This window comes from Poecilia latipinna, unplaced genomic scaffold (assembly GCF_001443285.1).
Source record: "Poecilia latipinna isolate Pla-1442-1.1 unplaced genomic scaffold, P_latipinna-1.0 Scaffold1744, whole genome shotgun sequence".
NCBI classification, from domain to species: Eukaryota; Metazoa; Chordata; class Actinopteri; order Cyprinodontiformes; family Poeciliidae; genus Poecilia; species Poecilia latipinna.
The window spans coordinates 25,264-44,197 of NW_015114360.1; the positions used below are offsets into that span (position 1 = coordinate 25,264).

The window sequence follows — 18,934 nt, forward strand, 5'->3', positions numbered from 1 at the left end:
TTTCGAGCGCCTCGCCTCTTCTATCACCATCGTCATTCTCACACACCAATCAAGTTTATTTGTATAGCACAATTCAACAAAAAAGCAGTTCAAAGTGCTTTACATAAAAAAAACACAAAAATCGACAATTGAAACATTATATTTTTCTAAGTACCATCATTAAACATCAAAATGTTGGTCAATGTTTCATTTATAATGTTTCTAAGGCAACTTAGAAACTCTAAAGAAACTCAGTATTTCAGCTGTTTTACAATTTTCTGGAAGTTTGTTCCTGATTTGTGGTGTATAGAAACTGAATGCTCCTTCTCCATATTTGGTTCTGGGGATGAAGATCAGACCAGAACCAGAAGACCAGCATCGTGGTCCCACATCTTTCATCCTTCGACCTCACAACATCATCACACATCTTCACACTGCAGCATTATCACAGCAATGTGTTATATACAGTGATGGCATAATTATTTTTGAAAAAGTAACTTTAATCGGATTACTGATTACTCCTTGAAAAAGTAAGTTACATTAAAAGTAACATTTTTACTTTGAGCAGATGTTGACAATAATGTTCCACCACCTGTGAAAAATACAATGAGCTTTCCCAAAACTTAATTGCAAGTTATTGCATGATGGTAACATCAACTATGTGTCTCTACTTATAAGGTTGAACTGAAGGGGAGATTGTTACAACAGTACAAAAAAAAAAAAAATTTAGTAATTTTTGCATGTTTTTGTGTGTTCCATTATTATCTGGAAACCCACCCCCCTCCCTGTCCCAGCCTCCAGGTTCTGCGTATACGGCCCTGCGTTTGCTGTCGCAGCGCAGCTCACAGCGCTCCTCCTGCGGCTCCTCAACTCAGATGGCCCGCTGCACACATTTGTGACACTTATCGTAATATTAACGATTATAATGTTTAGTTGCGCAACTCTACGTACACATTAATTCATGAGGATCCGCAACGCGAAGCTCGACGTCGTTCACAGCAAATATATTAACTTGACATGAAAACCCAGCGGGACGGATCACCCGGGAAATGATGGACGGGAAGAGCCTGACTAAAACTAACTGGTTGTCAGACAAATTCTGGGGCTTATTATGTGTCTCTGCTTATTTCAAAACCCAAATAAGCAACTTCACGTTCAAAACCAAGCCCAAAAAAGCGCAGCCCACGACTCATTAAATTTGCAAGTGACTTTAGAAAAACAAACCCTAAACTGCTTATAATAATCGGACTTGGCGACAGAAACTCAAAATAGTTTTTTCAGCAACAAAATGCGCATCTCTCTCCTCCCTTCATTGTTTACATTTTTGTCACGGCCATCAGCTGCTGCTGTAGTAACGGTGTTCTGACTATCTGTGCTACCTCGTCAGATTTTCCTACCGTAGCACAGATAGACAGCCATATCTATCTGTCGGTGCTACGCGTCTAAAACTTCTACCGTGATGTTTACAAGCCGAAAACTACAGCAGGCTGTGTTAATGTTAAATATTATCATTGGATAACGTTTTTTGAGTGACGAGACTGAAGTGGAAGCTTAGGAGTTAAGTTTAGCATAGCACTGGAACATTTTATATGTACACGACAAAACCACAAACACTTCCTTCATCAGAATATCCTATCCGTTTGAAATAAAAAGTCATAATCATTTTATGAAAATATTCTACCTTTTAAAAATATCTTAGATACAGAGGTATTTCTAGGAAAGAAACAGTAGACGGGTGAAACAGGTTTTTATTTAAATTAAATTAAACACGGACATCTACAGATCACAATGCGCAGGTCACTGTACACCTGGGATGATAGGATATGCTTAATTACACCGCTATTACACAGCTATTATCGCTACCAACATGCTCTATTTACCAGACCTGCTTGAAAATAAATATTTACAACCTGGCACAAACAAATTATTCCACCTTAGCTCACTTCTAGCACACAAATAATTATAGCAGCACTATTCTGTAAGTGCTGCTAGCTTACTCAAATGAACAAATATTTGATTTAATTCAAGCAGGTCTTTAAAAACAAGCAATGTGTAGGACAGAATAAAATCATGCACACATAATCAACAAAATAATTGGCTTACCACTCCTTTTCTGATTGAAAAGGAGTAGGAAGAGCACTTATTTTATCCTATCCTTTTTCTCAATTTAATGACTTACTTACAATTCCTTAATTATCAAAAATTTGAAATTAAAACCATGTTATACTATTCATGTTCCTGTTCGATATGCTGTGCTAAAGAGCCAACAAATAAACTATATTACATAGACAAAATGGTTACAAACTAAAACAAGAAAAATCTACGGATACATAACAGTAGTAATAATTTAAATAACAATTGGACATACAGCCATAGAATAATTACCAACTCCTTGCCAATGTACACAGATAAATTGTACACATATAAATTATTTTTAATTTGTGTTTAACCATTACACTCTGGAATAAACAGCCGATTTTCCCTAGTTATTATCGACTTCTACAATACATACGTTAACTGAATTACTCATTTCAGAGTTGTAAAGGAAAAAGGTAGAACTTTGTTACTGAACTTAAGTAGATTTTTTTAATTAAAAACAACTTTAAGGTTCCAAGATCTGCAGACTTGAAATTAAATTAATAAATCGTGTGAAAAATAAAGTTGCCCCCAATGTCTATCTATAAAGTTTAACATTGTCCCCAATGTTAAGCTTTAGCCACCAATAATTATCATCATGTCTGATGTTTAACATTCAGTGTTATCATGGCTGTTTAATGCCATCTGGGATGTTAAACTTTATCTTCTATGTTTAGCATTTAATATCCAGGATATTTAAAGTTGTCCCTGAATTTTTATTTAATCAAGGACAATGCTTAACATTATTCTTAAGGTCTAACATTGCCAATGTTTATCAGATGTCAAATTTCATCTCCAGAAAAGTTTCCTTTTGTGTTAAACATTGGAGATAAAGTAAAACATTCCAGATACAGTAAACATAGCAATAATGATAATTTAACCTTATATAACTTTAAACATAAAGGACAATGTTAAGCACTGGAGATAAAATAACATTTTGGGGACAACATTAAACATCCTGGACAACTTTAAACACTGGAGATAACATTGTCACTGGGAGAAACTTTGACTTCTGTCTATTGCTCTGGTTGTCAGCGAGAAGGTGGGGCTCTGGTGTTTCTAAACATTTAGTTTAATTAGAAACTAAGCTTTTTGTTTTCTCAGTTGTTTTTCTCTCCATAGAAGCTACACCTGGTTTAGCCTTGATTAGCTGTGGCTGCTTCCTGGAAAAGGGAATTGGCTGACATGATGCTGCCATCACCTAACTGTTCTCCCTCTCCTTTTCATTTCCATGAACATGGAAAGTTCTCCTGGATCAGTTGACTTGTTATTGTGTCTCTGCTCTGTCTTTTCTCACCTCCAGTCGGTCCTGGCAGATGGCTCCTAGAGGTTTCTTCCTGGTAGAGGGGAGTTCTTCTTCTCCACTGTCGCTAAATGCATGCTCTGTATGAGGGACTGCTGTAAAGTCAACAACTCAACACAAGCGACTTACTGTCGCCCCCTGCTGGTCAGAGGGAGTGAATGCTGTAAATAATGACTTCGTACAATCTTCAGAGTTTCGTTTGGTACAAACTTTTTAAACTACTTTTGGATGAACCTTCAGGAAGATTATTATTATTATTATTATTATTATTATTATTATTATTATTATTATTATTATTATTATTATTATTATTATTATTATTAATAAATAATAATAATAATAAATAATAATGATAATTATTATAATGATCATAATAATAATTATTATTATAATGATAATAATAATTATTAAATAATAATAATAATAATAATAATAATAATAATAATAATAATAATAATAATAATAATAATAGTTTATTTATTTATTTATGTTTACGTTAAAACAGTTTCACATCCACTCATTAAAATAGCTGAAAGAATATCGTTTTAATACAGGCAGCTTATTTTAATTTATATGGTCTGACTTCTGAACTTTGTCCCTGAGAAGAGTTTCTAAAACTATATTTCATTGTTCCTGCACCAGTGACAGTAATTATTCATTGTAAAGATTCATTGTATTTTGAAACCATCAGAGTAACGTGTTTACGTAAAAATAGCTCCGTTTTCCAGCATGTTTGCGTGTCTGTGACGTAACGTTTCCGCAACACAGCTTAGCCAATGAGGAGGAGGGGCGTTCCCAATTCTGCGTCTGTGAACTAAAAGCTGTTTGAAAGAGCGGCGCGCGCAGCCGTGGCCTGGCACGCAACCAGGAAGAGAAGATGGCGGCTGTTTTAGAGCGTAGTCTCGTGGAGATCTGCGGGTTCGGGCGGGAAGCCGAACGGCGGTTCCGAGAGGTCACAGTGAATCCAGGTGAGAGTCAGGTTCTGACGGATGCAGGCGGAACCGAGTTCTGGTTCTAAATGTACTGTAAAAGCGGTTTTACCGGCAGGTTGAAGCTAACACCAGCTAGCAGTGCTGCTATCTGTCTGTGCTCATGGTCCTCATTGGTTTTAGCGGTGCAGTGATGGACACCAGACAGCTGGGTTTAAGCAGGTCAGGCACCAGTTAGTAAACCTCGTCAATCAATGAGGACACAGGAGTTACCTAGTTACTGGCTCATGCTGGCATCAAGACACAGACCAGTCTCCTTATATAGTTCAGACCGTCAAATCTACTGCTTTTCCCGGTTCCGATCAAACGTCTGGATCCAACCAGAACCATTCTTAGACTACGTTGTGTGGGAGATTATATGTGCTTTGCAAAATGAGGGAATATTAGAAAGTAGGCCAAAAGCGATATCCATTTGGCGGAAGACTATACTTTTACACCCCACAATCCTGGACTGCATCATTGTCACATGCCCAAACAAATGCCACATGGCCAACCCCATCCAGAAACCCAAAAAGGCAACAACATGGAAATAAACATCTACTGGACCGATGCCGATATGTTAAGAGTTGACTGACACTGTGAGCGTATGCTGATATATTGTGTATCCACATAACTGGATCAAAGTCTCCTTTGACCCTATTATCATAAAGGTTTAAGGGTAGTTGTTGATGCAAATGATGGAACAACCAATTATTAAGTTTATTAGACAATTATTTTTTCAGGACCAGATTCTTTTGGATAGCTTTTCCCCTTGACTAAAGAAATTAACATGTGAAAACACGTTTTTGCATTTACTTTGTTTGATGTTAGAGAAAATCTGAAGAAATCTGTATAAGTAGTGTTAAGAAAATAAATTTAAAATATGCTAGTTGTAAAAACTTAACCATATGTTCAATATTAGATAAAATTAATAGTGTTTTAAATAAGAAAATTCGCTCCAAATTATATCCATGGTTCAATTAGCGTAATCTCTTATGTAGGATATTTTTATTGAAACATTATGCACTAAGTTGAATTAAAATAATTTACCTTGTAGTTCTCTATAATTTAAAAAAATAGCTAGTCTCTCTGTGGACTGAACTGGCATTCACAAGGGGTCGTGGCTCTGTGTGTGAGTTTAACCTTTTGACCACTTTGATAAGATTTAACAGCTGGTGTAAAACAATCCTATCAACAGAGTAGAGCTTCCTCTCAGGACAGGGTCATAAAAAACATCTGTCTCCACTCAAAAGAAAACAACACTTCTATGATCTTAAAAAAACAGGTTTTTCAACTAGATTTAAATGAACTTAGCTAAGGACAGTTTCCCAATTTGAATATAGCAGAGAAGAGAAACGCGCCCTCCCTTTAAAAGTATAAGACCCGCAACCTTAGCTTCAGATCGCTCCAGGGTTACCCGTGATGCTGTGTCCGGGAAACAGTGCGTCGGTGAAATGGTTCCCTGTAAGTTTGTCTTGGTGTGTGGATGTCTGTGGAGTGAGGTAAATATTGAATTGGATGCTGGTTTGTGATTTTATTGAGTTTTGTCAGTTTCATTAGTTGTTCGTCTAATAAATGTTGTTTGTACTTGGAAAGCGTTTGTCTTTGTCTTTATGGTTCAGCTGATACAATGACGACGTCAAGGAATCCGGGCAGAAGAGAGAATAAACCGAGTCAAAAAATTTTAATTCTTCTTCTTCTGATTAAAATTAGCAGTAGTCTTTCAGCACCATAATAAATGCAAATTTATCCAAAGATTAAAAACTTTTTTCCAACAAGAAATGCTTAAAAAGCAAAACAGCGTGATACAGAAGGCAGCCGAGATGCAATGAGGGAAAGCTGACATCTGGAGAATAAATTCCACAAATATGGTTGATTTATGTGATTTTTAGAATTAAAGTGCAAACATTCTTGAGTCAGAAACACAAACGGTTAGTTCTGGTTCAGTGAAAGTTCTCCAGCTGAAGTTAAACTGTGATTGTTAGGAACCAAGCTCTGCAGTCTGTCCACTGATGAAAACAAAGATGGTCTATGGAGGCAACAAGCTTCACCCTGCTGAGATCCCACTCCTGATTGTCCAGTGTCCCATTTCTGTGGCTAACAACTTACCAACGTCTATCTGCAGGTGTAAGCGCTCCTCCAGGCGGGTTAAAGTTTGCAGACAGCGCCGGAGCGTTCCACTACAATGAGAGCGGCAAGTTGCTGTCTGTCACCAGCAACCGCTTCATCCACTGGTGAGTGGGTGACACATTGTGGCTTTTCTAAAGCGATATCTTTTGCTGCTATGTTCGAGTCTTCTCTGGTTTTGCTTCAGGTGGACGTCGGGGGACACGGTGCAACTGGTGGAGGAGTCTCTGGACACCAACCTGCTGAATAATGGCGTCAGACTGAAGTTCACCTGCTGCAGCATCCTGCCTGGTGGAGTCACCGTCCACGAGACCCTAAATAACATCATCATCCTCATCTGCACCAATCAGACTGTCCACAGGCTGGTTCTTCCTCATCCGGCGCGCATGTACCGCAGCGTGAGTTTCCATCAGGAATGTTTCCTGTTCCTCCATCTGAACCATCTGCTGAGCTTCTTTTGCAGGATTCCAGCCTGCAGCTTATTGGCAGATTCTTTCTCGGTCTTCTTCTCTGCTCCAGATAAGCTCTGCATTGCAAAACCAAATTCTTACCAAGTCTTTTAGGTCTAGTTTCTTGTGCAAATATCATAATATGCTTGAAAAAAGGCAAGCACATTATAGGAGCTCATTTTAAGTCAATAATTCCTTAATATTGATGAAAAAGTACTAGCGACAAGTGAAATAATCTGTCAGTGGAACAAGACATTTACACTTAAGACATGGGAAAAATGTCTTGCTCCACTAGCAGACTTAACTTATGAGTCATACTCTTTTTTTTTTTATCGATATAGTTAAGACATTTGCACTAGAAACTAGACCAAAATACTTGGCAAGATTTTATGTTTTTGTGGTGCGTTTCTTGCCGCATGTTGACACGTTTCCGTGTTTTTTCCAGGAGCTGGTCACAGAGCGCCACATGCAATCTGTCTTCACCGATGTGATGAAGCTTGACCTTCAGGACCCGGCCCACTGCGCCGTAATCCCCGGCTGGGCGGGGCACACAGCGATTCCCGGCGCTGTGACGGCATGGCTCAGTTTCCCCGGAGACGCTCACTTTGCTCTGGCTGCGCCTACGGGAGGCATCACAGTGGTGACGCTGTCACCGCACAATTCGCAGGGTGAGTAGTCACACGACCTCGCTGTGATGCTGCATGTGAGGGCAGGTAGTCGAGCTGTGTCCGTGCTCGTGTCTGCAGGCGGCGTGTCGGTGGTGGAGCTGAAGAGGAGCTCCATGATGAGGAGGATCTCCGGCTGGATGCCCACCGCCATCCGGGGCGAGCAGAGTCCGGCTGACCTGGTTCTGAGCCTGGCGGTCCGGGAGGAGGAGGACGATTCGCTGATCTTTGCTCTGTGTCAGGATCACCGGCTGCGCATGTGGTCGCTCACGGTGGGTCTGTTTGTGAGGCTCTAAATGTTCTGTAACTTAATCAGAACAGAACTAGGGCAGAAGTGATTGACTGTGATTAATTGATTATTGAAACAATCAACTAATTTAGTAATTGATTATTCCTTAACTGGAGTATTAACTCAAAAAGCCCATTTGTTGACAGAACACAGTCAGAGCAGTATTTAAGCCAAAACTTTACAAAAAATATAGTTATTTTGCATTTAAGATTAAAAAAAAACTTTGTTTTTAAATACATTGTAACCCAAAGTGGCTAATAGGTTTTACTTCAACCGGTTCAAATTGAGTAAATGAATCTTTTATTAATCCAGAAAAGAAAGGCCAACAGATTAACCCTGCATTGGTGTTTAGTCAAACAGAATGGTATGCTATGCTATGGCATTATAGTCAATAAAATGTTTATTTTCTCATTTGAAGAAGTAATTTGTTTATATTTTAATATATTTATAATATTGCACTAAAAAGTGATTAAATAAAAAAATCTGCAAAAGGTGCCTTTTTTTTTAATCCAATTTATCGTCAGAATAATCGATTGCTATAATAATTGTTTGCTGCAGCCCTAAACGGAGCCGTGATATATCGGGCTGTCTGACTCTAAACATTGTTCTGGTGGTGCTTCTTGAACTGAACCTGGTTCTGTCTCCCTCCCCAGGAGCAGACGTGCCTCTTAGAGGTCGACATGTTGGAGTACATGCCGGCCTGTAAAGGCGTGAGGCGGCTGTCGGGTCAGGGTCACCGTCTGAGGCTCGCCTTCTCATCCAGAACCGGGCTGTGTCTCTGCGTGCACCTAGCCGTCCCGCAGAGAGGACAGTTTATCGTCCTGCAGCTTGTCGCCACGGACAACAACCGCTACAGCCTGGAGCACATCTCTTCTCTGTTCAGCACGCAGGTGAGCCGCCGTAGAACTGCAGGTCCAAACACACGAGACGGTTCTGTCGTAAACTGACCTGATGTGATTTTTTTTTTTTTTTTTGTGCTGCAGGAAACTCTGGTGGACTTCACCCTGACCCCGACGGACGTGTGGGCTCTGTGGGTGGACGAGTCCAACTCTGCCGTGGTCAAGTACATCAACTTCGAACAGTAAGTAGGAACGTTACAGCCTTTGCCGTCTCAGAGGTTCTGGTTTAAACTCCGTGTCTCTGCTTTCCAGCAACACAGCGGGTCAGTGGAACCAGGTGTTTGTCCAGCCACCACCAGAAGAAGAAGTCCTAATAGGAGTAGACCTGGACCCCAGGGTAAGGGTAAACAAAAATACACCCAGTAATCAGGGCTGTCCAGCAGCTTCATGATTTTCAGGTCTTTCCAAAGCCTGTAGCAGTTTGTTGCTCTGGTACTGAGCTTTCTGGGTCCATAGTGGGTTCAGTGTGTTTTTTGGGGTGAGACTTTCTGTGTTTATCTGCTTCATCTCTCCTCCATGCTGCTGCTGTTTCAGGAGACTTACCTGGAGCATCTCTTCTCTCCGCTGCGTTTCACTGCGACGGCCATCGTCAGAGCCTTGCAGGTGAGTCCACCTGTCGGCCATTTTTAGCTGGAGTTCACAGGTTCGGAGGGTTTTTAAATTAGATGTTTCCAAGGTTTGAAAGTGCTTGATATTCAAACTTCACAGTTTGGTAATAAATAGCAATTTAACATTTGATTAAAAGCCTAAATTTGGAAGACATTATTTACAGTTGAAATCATATATTTAAAGATGATAGAGAGACATATACACATTTTTCTCTCTGCCTGAAGTTAATTCAGACTAAACTTTTCTCCTTTTAGATTAGTCATAAATACCAAAATTATTTCTATTTGCTAAATGCCAGAAACTTGGCGAGAACCGTCTTTTAGAAATTCTTTTTGTAACTTTCTCAAACTAGTCAGGCATGTAGAGTGTGTGTAAGAAAGACACCATATTTTGTTAGATTTTAGATTAGCTTGTCACTGCTGCAGAATGCAGAATATTTTTTATTTTACATATTACATCATATAATAGTGAACAGAACCTGTCTTCTTTAGGTAATTTATATTGTTTTTATTTCCAAATGCTGGAAAAGTTTGAAAATGCTTGAATTTTACTGAGAAAAGTGTACAACAGAGCTGCGTCTTCACGGTCTTGTGTCGTCTCTGCAGATCTTTCGTCGTGGCTCCGATAAGGTCTTGGATCCGTCCTGGGAGAATCTGAAGAAGGAGGTGACCCAGGCTGTGGAGAGCGAGGTAACGTCTTGATTTCCTGAACAGCAGGTGGTGACAGACACCGGGTGAAAGCAGGGCAGTAGGTGGCGCTGTGTGACATTCCTGAAGATTGAAACCAGGCTAACTCTTTCAGGATGTTATTTATCCCACAAAATCCTGTTTAAAACAAACAGCGAGTGGGTAAAGACAAGTCAACCTTATTTCTAAAGCACCAGACGTCTTCTTCCAGGCGTGTGTGTGTGTGTGTGAGACGTGTGCTGAACATGTTGATTTCCTGAAAATGATTCAGCCACACAAAATAATCTCCAGATGTGTTCAGAGGTTGTCTGAAAGATTAAACTCACCTGTGGTGATTCACCTTCTACACTCTCCCTCCATGCAGCTGCAGAGCAGCGTCACAGAGTTCGAGTTTTCTCAGGAGGAGTACCGCCAGCTGCAGGTGGAGTTCTGGTCCCGGTTCTACTCCTGCTGTCTGCAGTACCAGGAGGTGGAGTCCACTCCGCTGGGTCTGACGGTCAGCCACCACACTGGGATGGCCTGTCTGCTGCGTAAGGTGAGTGAGGGGGCGGAGCCTCCCATTGACTAACCTGTGAAAGCAGGGAAACGCACAGATTAGCCACTGCCTGATTGGCTCTTTGATTTTTACCCAGAAAAATATTCCTGTAGAAAAATTAACAAAGGACTTTGTGAACAACAGGTTGATGGGAAACAGGAGGTTATTTCAAGCTTTAGAGTCTTCATCAGTGTTTTTCATCCTAAATATCCCAGTAAGGACCGGTTCTGTGTCCTGAACCACATTATTTTGTTCATAAAGCTCAGTTGTGTGTGAAGATGTAAAGCAGCTGAACTTTCTTTTTCAGTCCACTTGAAATTAAAATAAAGTTCAGATATATTTTTTGTTTATTGACCAATGTAACAGCATTGCAAAAACACAAAATCTTACCACATATTTTTGGTCTAGTTTCTAGTACAAACATCTTAGTACACTTGGAATAAGACAAAACTATCCGACAAAACTTTTCAGCAACTACAGGATCTTGTTTTAAGTCAATTGAGAAAAAACTACTTGGTATAAGCTAAATAATCTGCCAGTGGAATAAGACAATTGAACTTATGGTATGGAAAAAGTGCCTTGTTTCACTAGCAAAATGAAGTTAGTTTGGTCTTATTTAAAGTGTACTAAGATGTTTGGATCAGAAAGTAGATGTTGATTTTGTGTTTTTTGCAGTGGTGTCTCTGCTCAGCTGGTGCAGTCAGATCTGTTGGCAGCTGGTCAACAGGTCGCAGGTTGATCTGTTTCTCCTGTCTCTGCTTCAGGGCTTCGTCTCGTTCCTGCTGCCGTGTTTCGCTGTGGATCACCTGTACTTGTCCCTCGATCCATACCTGCTGTCTGAGGAGGACACGCCCATCAGCGACGGTAACCGACCGTTGCTGCACAGATGAATGTCGTGGCTCTGCAGGTTGTACCGTGAACGCCTCTGTTCACACCGCCTCTTCCTGTCCCCCCCCCTCAGATCCCGACGCGGCCCGAGACATCCTGCAGCTGGTCCGGACTCTGCGGGTCGTCAGCGACACCGTTTCTGCAGAGATGGCGTACGAGATGGAGAAAGCTCTGGAGTACCTCCAGACTCCTGAGAAAGCTGCCGAGCTGGTCCTGGAAAACATGGTGTGCAACGACAAGTAGGTCACCTGACGGGAAGGCCAGACCGACCGGATCAGACACATTTTCCACTCTTGGCTGGTTCTAATCAGTAAAGAGCTTAACAAACTATTACCCTTTCTTCTGTAGAGATGGCGTGATCGAAGACATCCAGAACAAACTTCAGGACATCCGGAGTCCCATAGCAGCCATGGTGGCTCTGCTAAGGGAGCTGGACCTGGAGACGGACTCTGAGCTGGGCGGAGACGGGCCTGTCGCTCCAGGTAGAAGGCGTGAAACGCAGTCGGGGGCGTTTGGTGGGTGTGAGTGTGGGGACTCTAATCCCCGTTCTGTGTCTTGCAGGTCTGAACGTCAGGATGAGCCTGTCTCAGCTCTACGGCAGCAGCTGCGCCGTCTCCATCATCTGTCAGGGTGTCTGCCACATGGCCATGACCCGAGCGCAGTTCTGCAGAGACCTGCTCATACTGCAGAAGCTCTACCTGCACTTCGGAGACAACGTATGTTCAACCTGTGGACCAGATGTGCTCAGGGTTCTGCCTCATCTATTCTGCATGCTGACCGTGTGTGTGTGTGTGCGTGTGTGTGTCCAGGTGTTTCTGGGCGGTGGAAACCAATTGCTGCAGCTCCAGCAGGATCTGATCCCGCGGACCTCCCACCTCCTCTCCTCCTACCACCTCCTCAAACACGTCAGTCAGAGCCTCGCCTCCTCCGTTCCCATGGACACCATGTGAGTATGAGCAGACACACACAGGTTACGCCGACGAGCAGGTCCTGCACGACTCTCCCTGATTTCCTGTTGTCGCTTCAGAGATGTGAACCTGCAGCACCTCACAGCACTGGAGCTGTCGGACACACCGAGCATATCGACGGGTCGATCAGGTCAGAAACCACACACACTCACAAAGGCTGCTCCCTCTAAGAAGGCCTTTTGCAAGTAGCAATAAATCAATTAATCACATGGTAAATTCATTTCCATTTGTGTGATTGCTTTTCATACCAACTAGCTGTATTTTTGAAAGACAGTTTGTTTTACAGAGACTTCAGTGCCTATTTTATTTAGTATTTTCCAGTTCCAGTGTGTTAGAATTGAAAGTTTATTTATTTTTGAGGCGGTGTACTTGCATTATTATGCCATTAGCATTTCATTACTTCAGAAATTGTTTCAAGACATAAATGTTATTTGTCGCGATAACTTCAGGGCTGATTTATAGTTCAATAAAAAATGTGTTATCGCAACAGGCCGACCTCTGAAAAGTTCATCCCTGGAGTTTGAAAACGTTGAAATAAAAAAAAATCTGCTATGATCCAGCTAGATATCCAGTTTGTTCATAGTTGGTATTTATTGAATGAAGGGATTAATCTGGTGTTGCATCCTGGTAAAGCCATGAAGGAAGACAGTCTGGGCTCATTGGGATTGCTAAAGGTTGCGTCCAGGTTGAAGTGGACTTCTCTGACTCTGCTTTGATCCGAACCGTCTCTGCAGTGCTGAACCCTCAGACGGTCCTGGAGCTCTTCTACCAGACTGCAGCCAGAAGGATCATCATCTCCCAGATATTTTCCCAACAGCACCCCGACTCTCCGCTCCTCTGGACCCACATGATCTCCACCGTGGTCCAGCTGCTGGCTCAGCTGCTGTATCCTTCATCAGAACCAGGAGCGAGTCTCGCTTTCCTTCTGTTCCCGAGTGTTTGTCTTAACTGGTGTGTCCCAGCTGGCCCAGTAACCCTGGCTTCCAGTTCCCAGAGTGTCTGATGGCTAACTGTCAGTTTACTCAGCTGCAGGTGAGTCGGGTTTGGTCCTGGATCAGTCTGAACGGAACAGACCCAAATGATCTTCACATTGGTCCAGCTTCTGTTTGATGAAGCAAGCTTCATCAGGTCCGCCTGGTTCTGATGTCTCTGTGGGGGGTCTGTGCAACCTTAAAAAAATTTAAATTCGAGTATCCAGAATTAAGCCAATAAAATAAAATGTAAATTGGTACATTTTGTTGTGTCAGATCTATTTAATCTTTATGCATTTTATTGATTTCTTTTTGTTTCTTATGTGACTTCCACTGCAAAAACACAAAATCTTACTAAAATAATTTCTTAATGTTGATGAAAAAGTACTTAAGTTAACTTGTAACATGCGGAAAGTGTCTTTTTATAAGTGGAACAGGTACTTTTTATTAAGAAATTATTTACCGTACTTAAAACAAGCCTCTATATTTTGCTGAAAAGTTACTTGTAAGTTTGTCTCATTTCAAGTTTACTCAGATATTTGCACTAGAAACTAGACCAAAACTACTTGGTAAGACTTTGTCTTTTTGCAGTGTTTCTGTCAGGCAAAAGCTTGATGCTTTCGATTCACTGAACACATCTTCGTCCTCGCCTATGTCTCCCGTGTCCTTCCTGTCCCCCTGCAGGAGTACGTGCGTCTGGTCGGCCCTTGGTGTCAGGTGAACATCGGCTCGTGCCGCTTCATGCTGGCTCAGTGTCACCTGGCCAACGGGGAGGGCCAGAAGGTAGGGGGGGAACATTCTGCTGCCTCCACAGCCTTTCAGCCTGTTCACCCGTGATCCCGACATCACTTCCTGTTGTGGCCCCAGGCTCTGCGGTGCTTCCAGGAGGCGGCAACGGAGGTGGAGAGGGAGGAGTTTCTAATGAAGCTGACTGGCAGCGAGGACGAGGAGGCGACGGCAGCCAGTCCGAGGCTGCAGTACTACAACAAGGTAAAGACGCTCGGGGTGTGTCGCCGCTGCAGGACCGCCTGCGTGAGATCACACTCACCTGTCCTGTGTGTGATCAGGTGCTGCGGCTGCTGGAGGACGTGGGTCTTCCCGAGCTCGTCATCCAGCTCGCCTCACTGGCCATAGCAGAAGCAGACGATGACGTCCACTGTCAGGTGTGTGGGCGTGGCCCGTTGCTGAAGGTGGGACGCGTGAACAGGCGAACATGCTGACGTGTGTGTGTCTGCCCCGCAGGCGGCGCTGTGGACGAGAATATTCAAACACCACCTGGATCTGGGACACAACAGTGAAGCTTACGAAGCTCTGACCCAGAACCCCGACAGCAGCATGTATGTCCAGACACACACGCACAGAACCACCAGAAACTGGGGGAGCAGATCTCTGAGTTTCAGATCAAGTGTTGTTTGTGTGTGATGTTCTGATGGATCCCAGCGATCTGCTTGTGTTTATGTGGTTTAAGTCTCAGCAGACCAGTCCTAATTAAAATCAGATCCAGTTTCCATGGAATCTGAAATCCTGTTTGTTTTCCAGGCAGCTGGATTGTCTCCGTCAGCTGGTCGTGGTGCTCTGCGAGCGCTCCCAGCTGCAGGACCTGGTCCAGTTTCCCTACATGAACCTGCATGATGAGGTAGGGGCGGGCAACATGGATTTAAAGTTTTACCACAGTATTTTCTGGCGCTACTGTGACAACAATAGTTGTTGATCGTTTTTAGGTCACATAAAAAAGTGTGGTTTGTGTCACTATAGACTCCACACAATAGTTGCACTGAATCATATTTTCGAATTGGATAGTAAAAATAAAAACCCTGATAATACGGGCAGTTTTGGAGGATTTTAAACATCATTAATCGTAATTCATTGTGACAATGATAAATCAAAATTCTTATGATTAGAAACTGATCACGATGGCCGATATGAAAACACAGATGCTACCATAAAACTTGGAGGTGATCAGTTATCATTGATGATCATTAGTGTTCGGATATCATCAGGTACGGGGAGCGATTTTTCAACTTTAGGTAGTTTCCTTCGGGATGAACTACTGATCAAGTTCTGATCAGCATTTTCCCCTGCTGGTGGCTGATCTTATACGTTGTCACAAAGCTGCAGCTACACGATGGTTCAGGTCTGACATTGTGGTCATGTGACCCCCAGGTGGTCGGCATCATCGAGTCTCGAGCTCGCGGTCTGGATCTGCTGACACACAACTACTACGAGCTGCTGTACGCCTTCCACATCACCCGACACAACTACAGGAAAGGTTGGGCTCAGAGGCTCGTTTTGCTCTAAACCGGTCCCAGTGCTAGACTGGTCTCACTGGTCGCTTAGCACTAAAACTAAAGCCAGAACCACTGATGCGAGTCCACCTGTGTGTCTCTCAGCGGGGACAGTCATGTTTGAGTTTGGGATGCGTCTCGGCCGGGAGGTTCGGACTCGACTCGGTCTGCAGAAACAGGTGAACTGCTACCTCGCCGCGCTCAACTGTCTGCGCCTCATCAGGCCCGAATACGCCTGGATCGTCCAACCGGTGTCCGGGAGCACAGTACGTTCACACACACACACACACACACACACACACACACACACACACACACACACACACACACACAGTAACATTCACACCCAGTAACACAGCGGTGTGTGTGCATTTAACTGTGTTTCTACTGCAGTACGAGCGACCCGGAGCGTCTCCGAAGAGGAACTCAGACGGAGAGTTTCCAGCGGAGCCAGGTGAGGTGCCGTCCTGGGAGTCTGGAGCAGATCCAGAGTTCAGAGTTCATACAGGTGCTTGAAATCCTTGAAAATGCTTGAGCTTCGATGAGCCTTCCAAGATTTGGAAAGTTCTTGATTTCTGTATGAAGTCTTAATTTGGAAACATTATTTAAACCAAGTAATTGAAGATATTTTTTCCCCCTCATTCTCTGAAGTTAAATCAAACCAAATGTCTCTTGGATGAAATTAACACAATTATTTATATTTGTTAAATGCCAAAAATCTTACCAAGAGCCTCTTTTTTTTTACTTTCTCAGTCCTGTTAGGTGTGTAAGAGAGACTTTTTAAAATGTTATATTTTACTTTACTTTATCCCTGCTGTGGAATAGTGCCCTAAAAAGTTAATAGTGGAAAAAAATTATGTATTCTTTAATTCATTTGTATTGTTTAATCTCCAAAGTGTGGTTCTAGATCAGTTTGAAAACTTGAGGATGCGTCAAAAAGCACTTACATGTTACTGTGGGAGAAGTGTGTGAATCCTGAGTGTGTGTTTCTGCAGCTGCAGGTAGGCGACAGGTGGACATCCTGGAGCTCCACGACCTGGAGAAGGAGTACTTCCTGTCCCGCGCTCGCCTCACGCTGGCTCAGCACCACCCGCCGTCAGCAGCCATCGCAGGTATGCGGCGCTGAGCTGAGAATAAATTTGGTTATCCTGAACTGTTGATCGACCGGCTGATGGTTGTCGCTCTCCGATCCAGGCAGCGCGTCTGCACCCGAGCTGGTTCTGCTCCTGGTCCAAACTGGACTCTTCGACTCCGCTCTGTCTCTCAGTCGCATCTTCAAACTGGATCTGAGTCCCATCTTCGACGCCCTGACCTTCAAGTGGGTTCACAGGAAAACCTGCTCCCTCCACCTGCTCGTCTCTCCGTGTCTGATCACCTGCCTTGTTGTTTACCTGTCCAGATGCATCCAGCTGCAGTCCGGAGGGGAGGAGCCTCAGAGCGAAGCTTGGAGCTGGTTGGCTGCTAACCAGCTCTCTGTCGTCAACACTAAGGAGTCCAGGTGCGTTGTCGCTAACAGTCTAGGACTGTGTGATATGACTGAAAGAATGTGTTTGATATTGGTCGATATTGATAATTATTGATGAGGGGTTTTTTTTTGTTGTTGTTTTAAATATCTCAAATTCTACTAAACTGGTGACATGATCTGTCATGTTTTATCCAGTTTTTTCCTCTAGTTGTTTTCCTCTTGTTCTCCTTTCTCTCCACACAGTTTTTAAGTTTTAATCGGTTATGAGACACGGTGGCGAAACATGAAACCGCTTCAAGTTACTCAACAGGTTGTTGCTAGGTAACAACCTGTTGTTAGTTGCCACTCACCATGTTTTGTCGACTGTGAGAGATTACCTCTGCCTACATCTCCCAGAATGCTGTGCAGTTCTGGCTCAGAGTTCAGTGAAATTATTAAACATTCTATCAGACATGTCATATCTTTTGATATTGGTCACATGTCTGTCGCAACATATATTATTGATTTATTGCCTAGCTCCATGACAATCACACTGATCAATCAATTGATCAATAAGCAGCAGAACTGCAGACTCTGATCTGTAACCACTGGGACTCTTCCTCTTCCTCAGTGCCACAGACGAGGCCTGGCGGCTGCTGGCCTCCTACCTGGACAGGTATCCCTCCACCAATGGGCAGCATCACCGCCACGTCATCCACAAGCTGCTGTCTCACGGTGTGCCACTGCCTGATTGGCTACTGCAGTCCTACAAGGTGAGAGGGGGCGGGGTTACACTTGACAACAGCTGAGCTGTTATTTGACCTCAACAATCTTGGGTTCATCGGTTTATTGATTGTTTAGATGTTCTGATTGAACTGAAGTCCATCGGTGGTCGGTGCGACATGAAAGTCCAATTAAAACGTGTTTATATTTAACTGTTGTTTAATTTGTGGTTGCATTGTGTGTTTATCTGTGCATACCCTGTTTATATTTTCTAGTGTGTGGACGCTCCCTCACTGCTGCGTCTCCTGCTGAACTTTGACCTCTTAGAAACAGCCGCGGAGCTCGTGTTGGAGTACGTGGACGCTGTCCTCGGCCGTGGACATCAGTACTTTGGGATTGAGGTACGGATTCTCTCAGCCCCTCCTGTCAGGGTTTTTGGTAGAGTAATTTAATGTTTTTTGTTTTGTTTTTTTCTCCAGAGGCCGCTGTCTGCCACGTCTCCGCCCGCCTGGCTACCGTACACCGCCATCGATCAGCTTCTGTACGCCTTGAGCGAGACACAAACGCACAGCAATGTGAGTCACTTCCTGTTTGCATCCCATATTTTTGTTTACTCACTTTCCCGCTCGAGTTTAACTCAGAAAATATAAACTTTTTTTTTTTTTCCTCCCAGCTTCACATCAAAGTTCGAGACAAACTGGACGAGTATCACAACGTGGTGCAACAGACGACCGAACACCGACTCGCCTCTCAGAGACGAGTGGCAGCGTGAGACGAGCCACCCGGTTTTCTATTTGTTTTTTATGTGTAAATCTTCTAATTAAAGTCTTTTCTAATGTTTCTTTTACTGTTGTTACTCTGACATAAATTTTTAGATCTTAAAGATAAATGGAAAGGCGAATAAAAACTCCGGTTTCATCATTTTACCCAACACTAGAAGCGGAAAGCCTCCCTCTGGTCCAGACCTCACAGCCGAGTGGATCTCTGGAGCCGTGGTTCTCCCCGACCTC

The 18,934-nt window shown here is 43.1% G+C and overlaps 1 protein-coding gene across 2 annotated transcripts; it reads left to right on the plus strand.

Annotated features, from left to right (window-relative positions):
- Positions 1-4,245: 4,245 nt before the first annotated feature.
- nup160 (nucleoporin 160) lies at positions 4,246-18,765 on the plus strand. Of its 2 annotated transcripts, none has more exons than XM_015060801.1 (34): positions 4,246-4,386; positions 6,512-6,620; positions 6,701-6,911; positions 7,408-7,630; positions 7,709-7,899; positions 8,570-8,806; positions 8,900-8,997; positions 9,068-9,152; positions 9,350-9,418; positions 10,030-10,113; positions 10,475-10,645; positions 11,410-11,509; positions 11,607-11,772; positions 11,882-12,015; positions 12,095-12,249; positions 12,343-12,479; positions 12,561-12,631; positions 13,236-13,386; positions 13,464-13,533; positions 14,157-14,255; positions 14,340-14,462; positions 14,540-14,635; positions 14,715-14,809; positions 15,012-15,108; positions 15,636-15,741; positions 15,863-16,023; positions 16,151-16,265; positions 16,753-16,869; positions 16,952-17,075; positions 17,157-17,255; positions 17,833-17,974; positions 18,200-18,325; positions 18,404-18,499; positions 18,598-18,765. In XM_015060801.1, the coding sequence occupies exons 1-34, from the start codon at positions 4,296-4,298 to the stop codon at positions 18,694-18,696; spliced, it is 4,248 nt and encodes a 1,415-aa protein (XP_014916287.1). In that variant the 5' UTR covers positions 4,246-4,295; the 3' UTR covers positions 18,697-18,765. The 2 variants fall into 2 exon arrangements, with proteins under 2 accessions (XP_014916287.1, XP_014916288.1); XM_015060802.1 differs by having other exon boundaries at positions 4,247-4,386; positions 16,151-16,211.
- Positions 18,766-18,934: the final 169 nt, after the last annotated feature.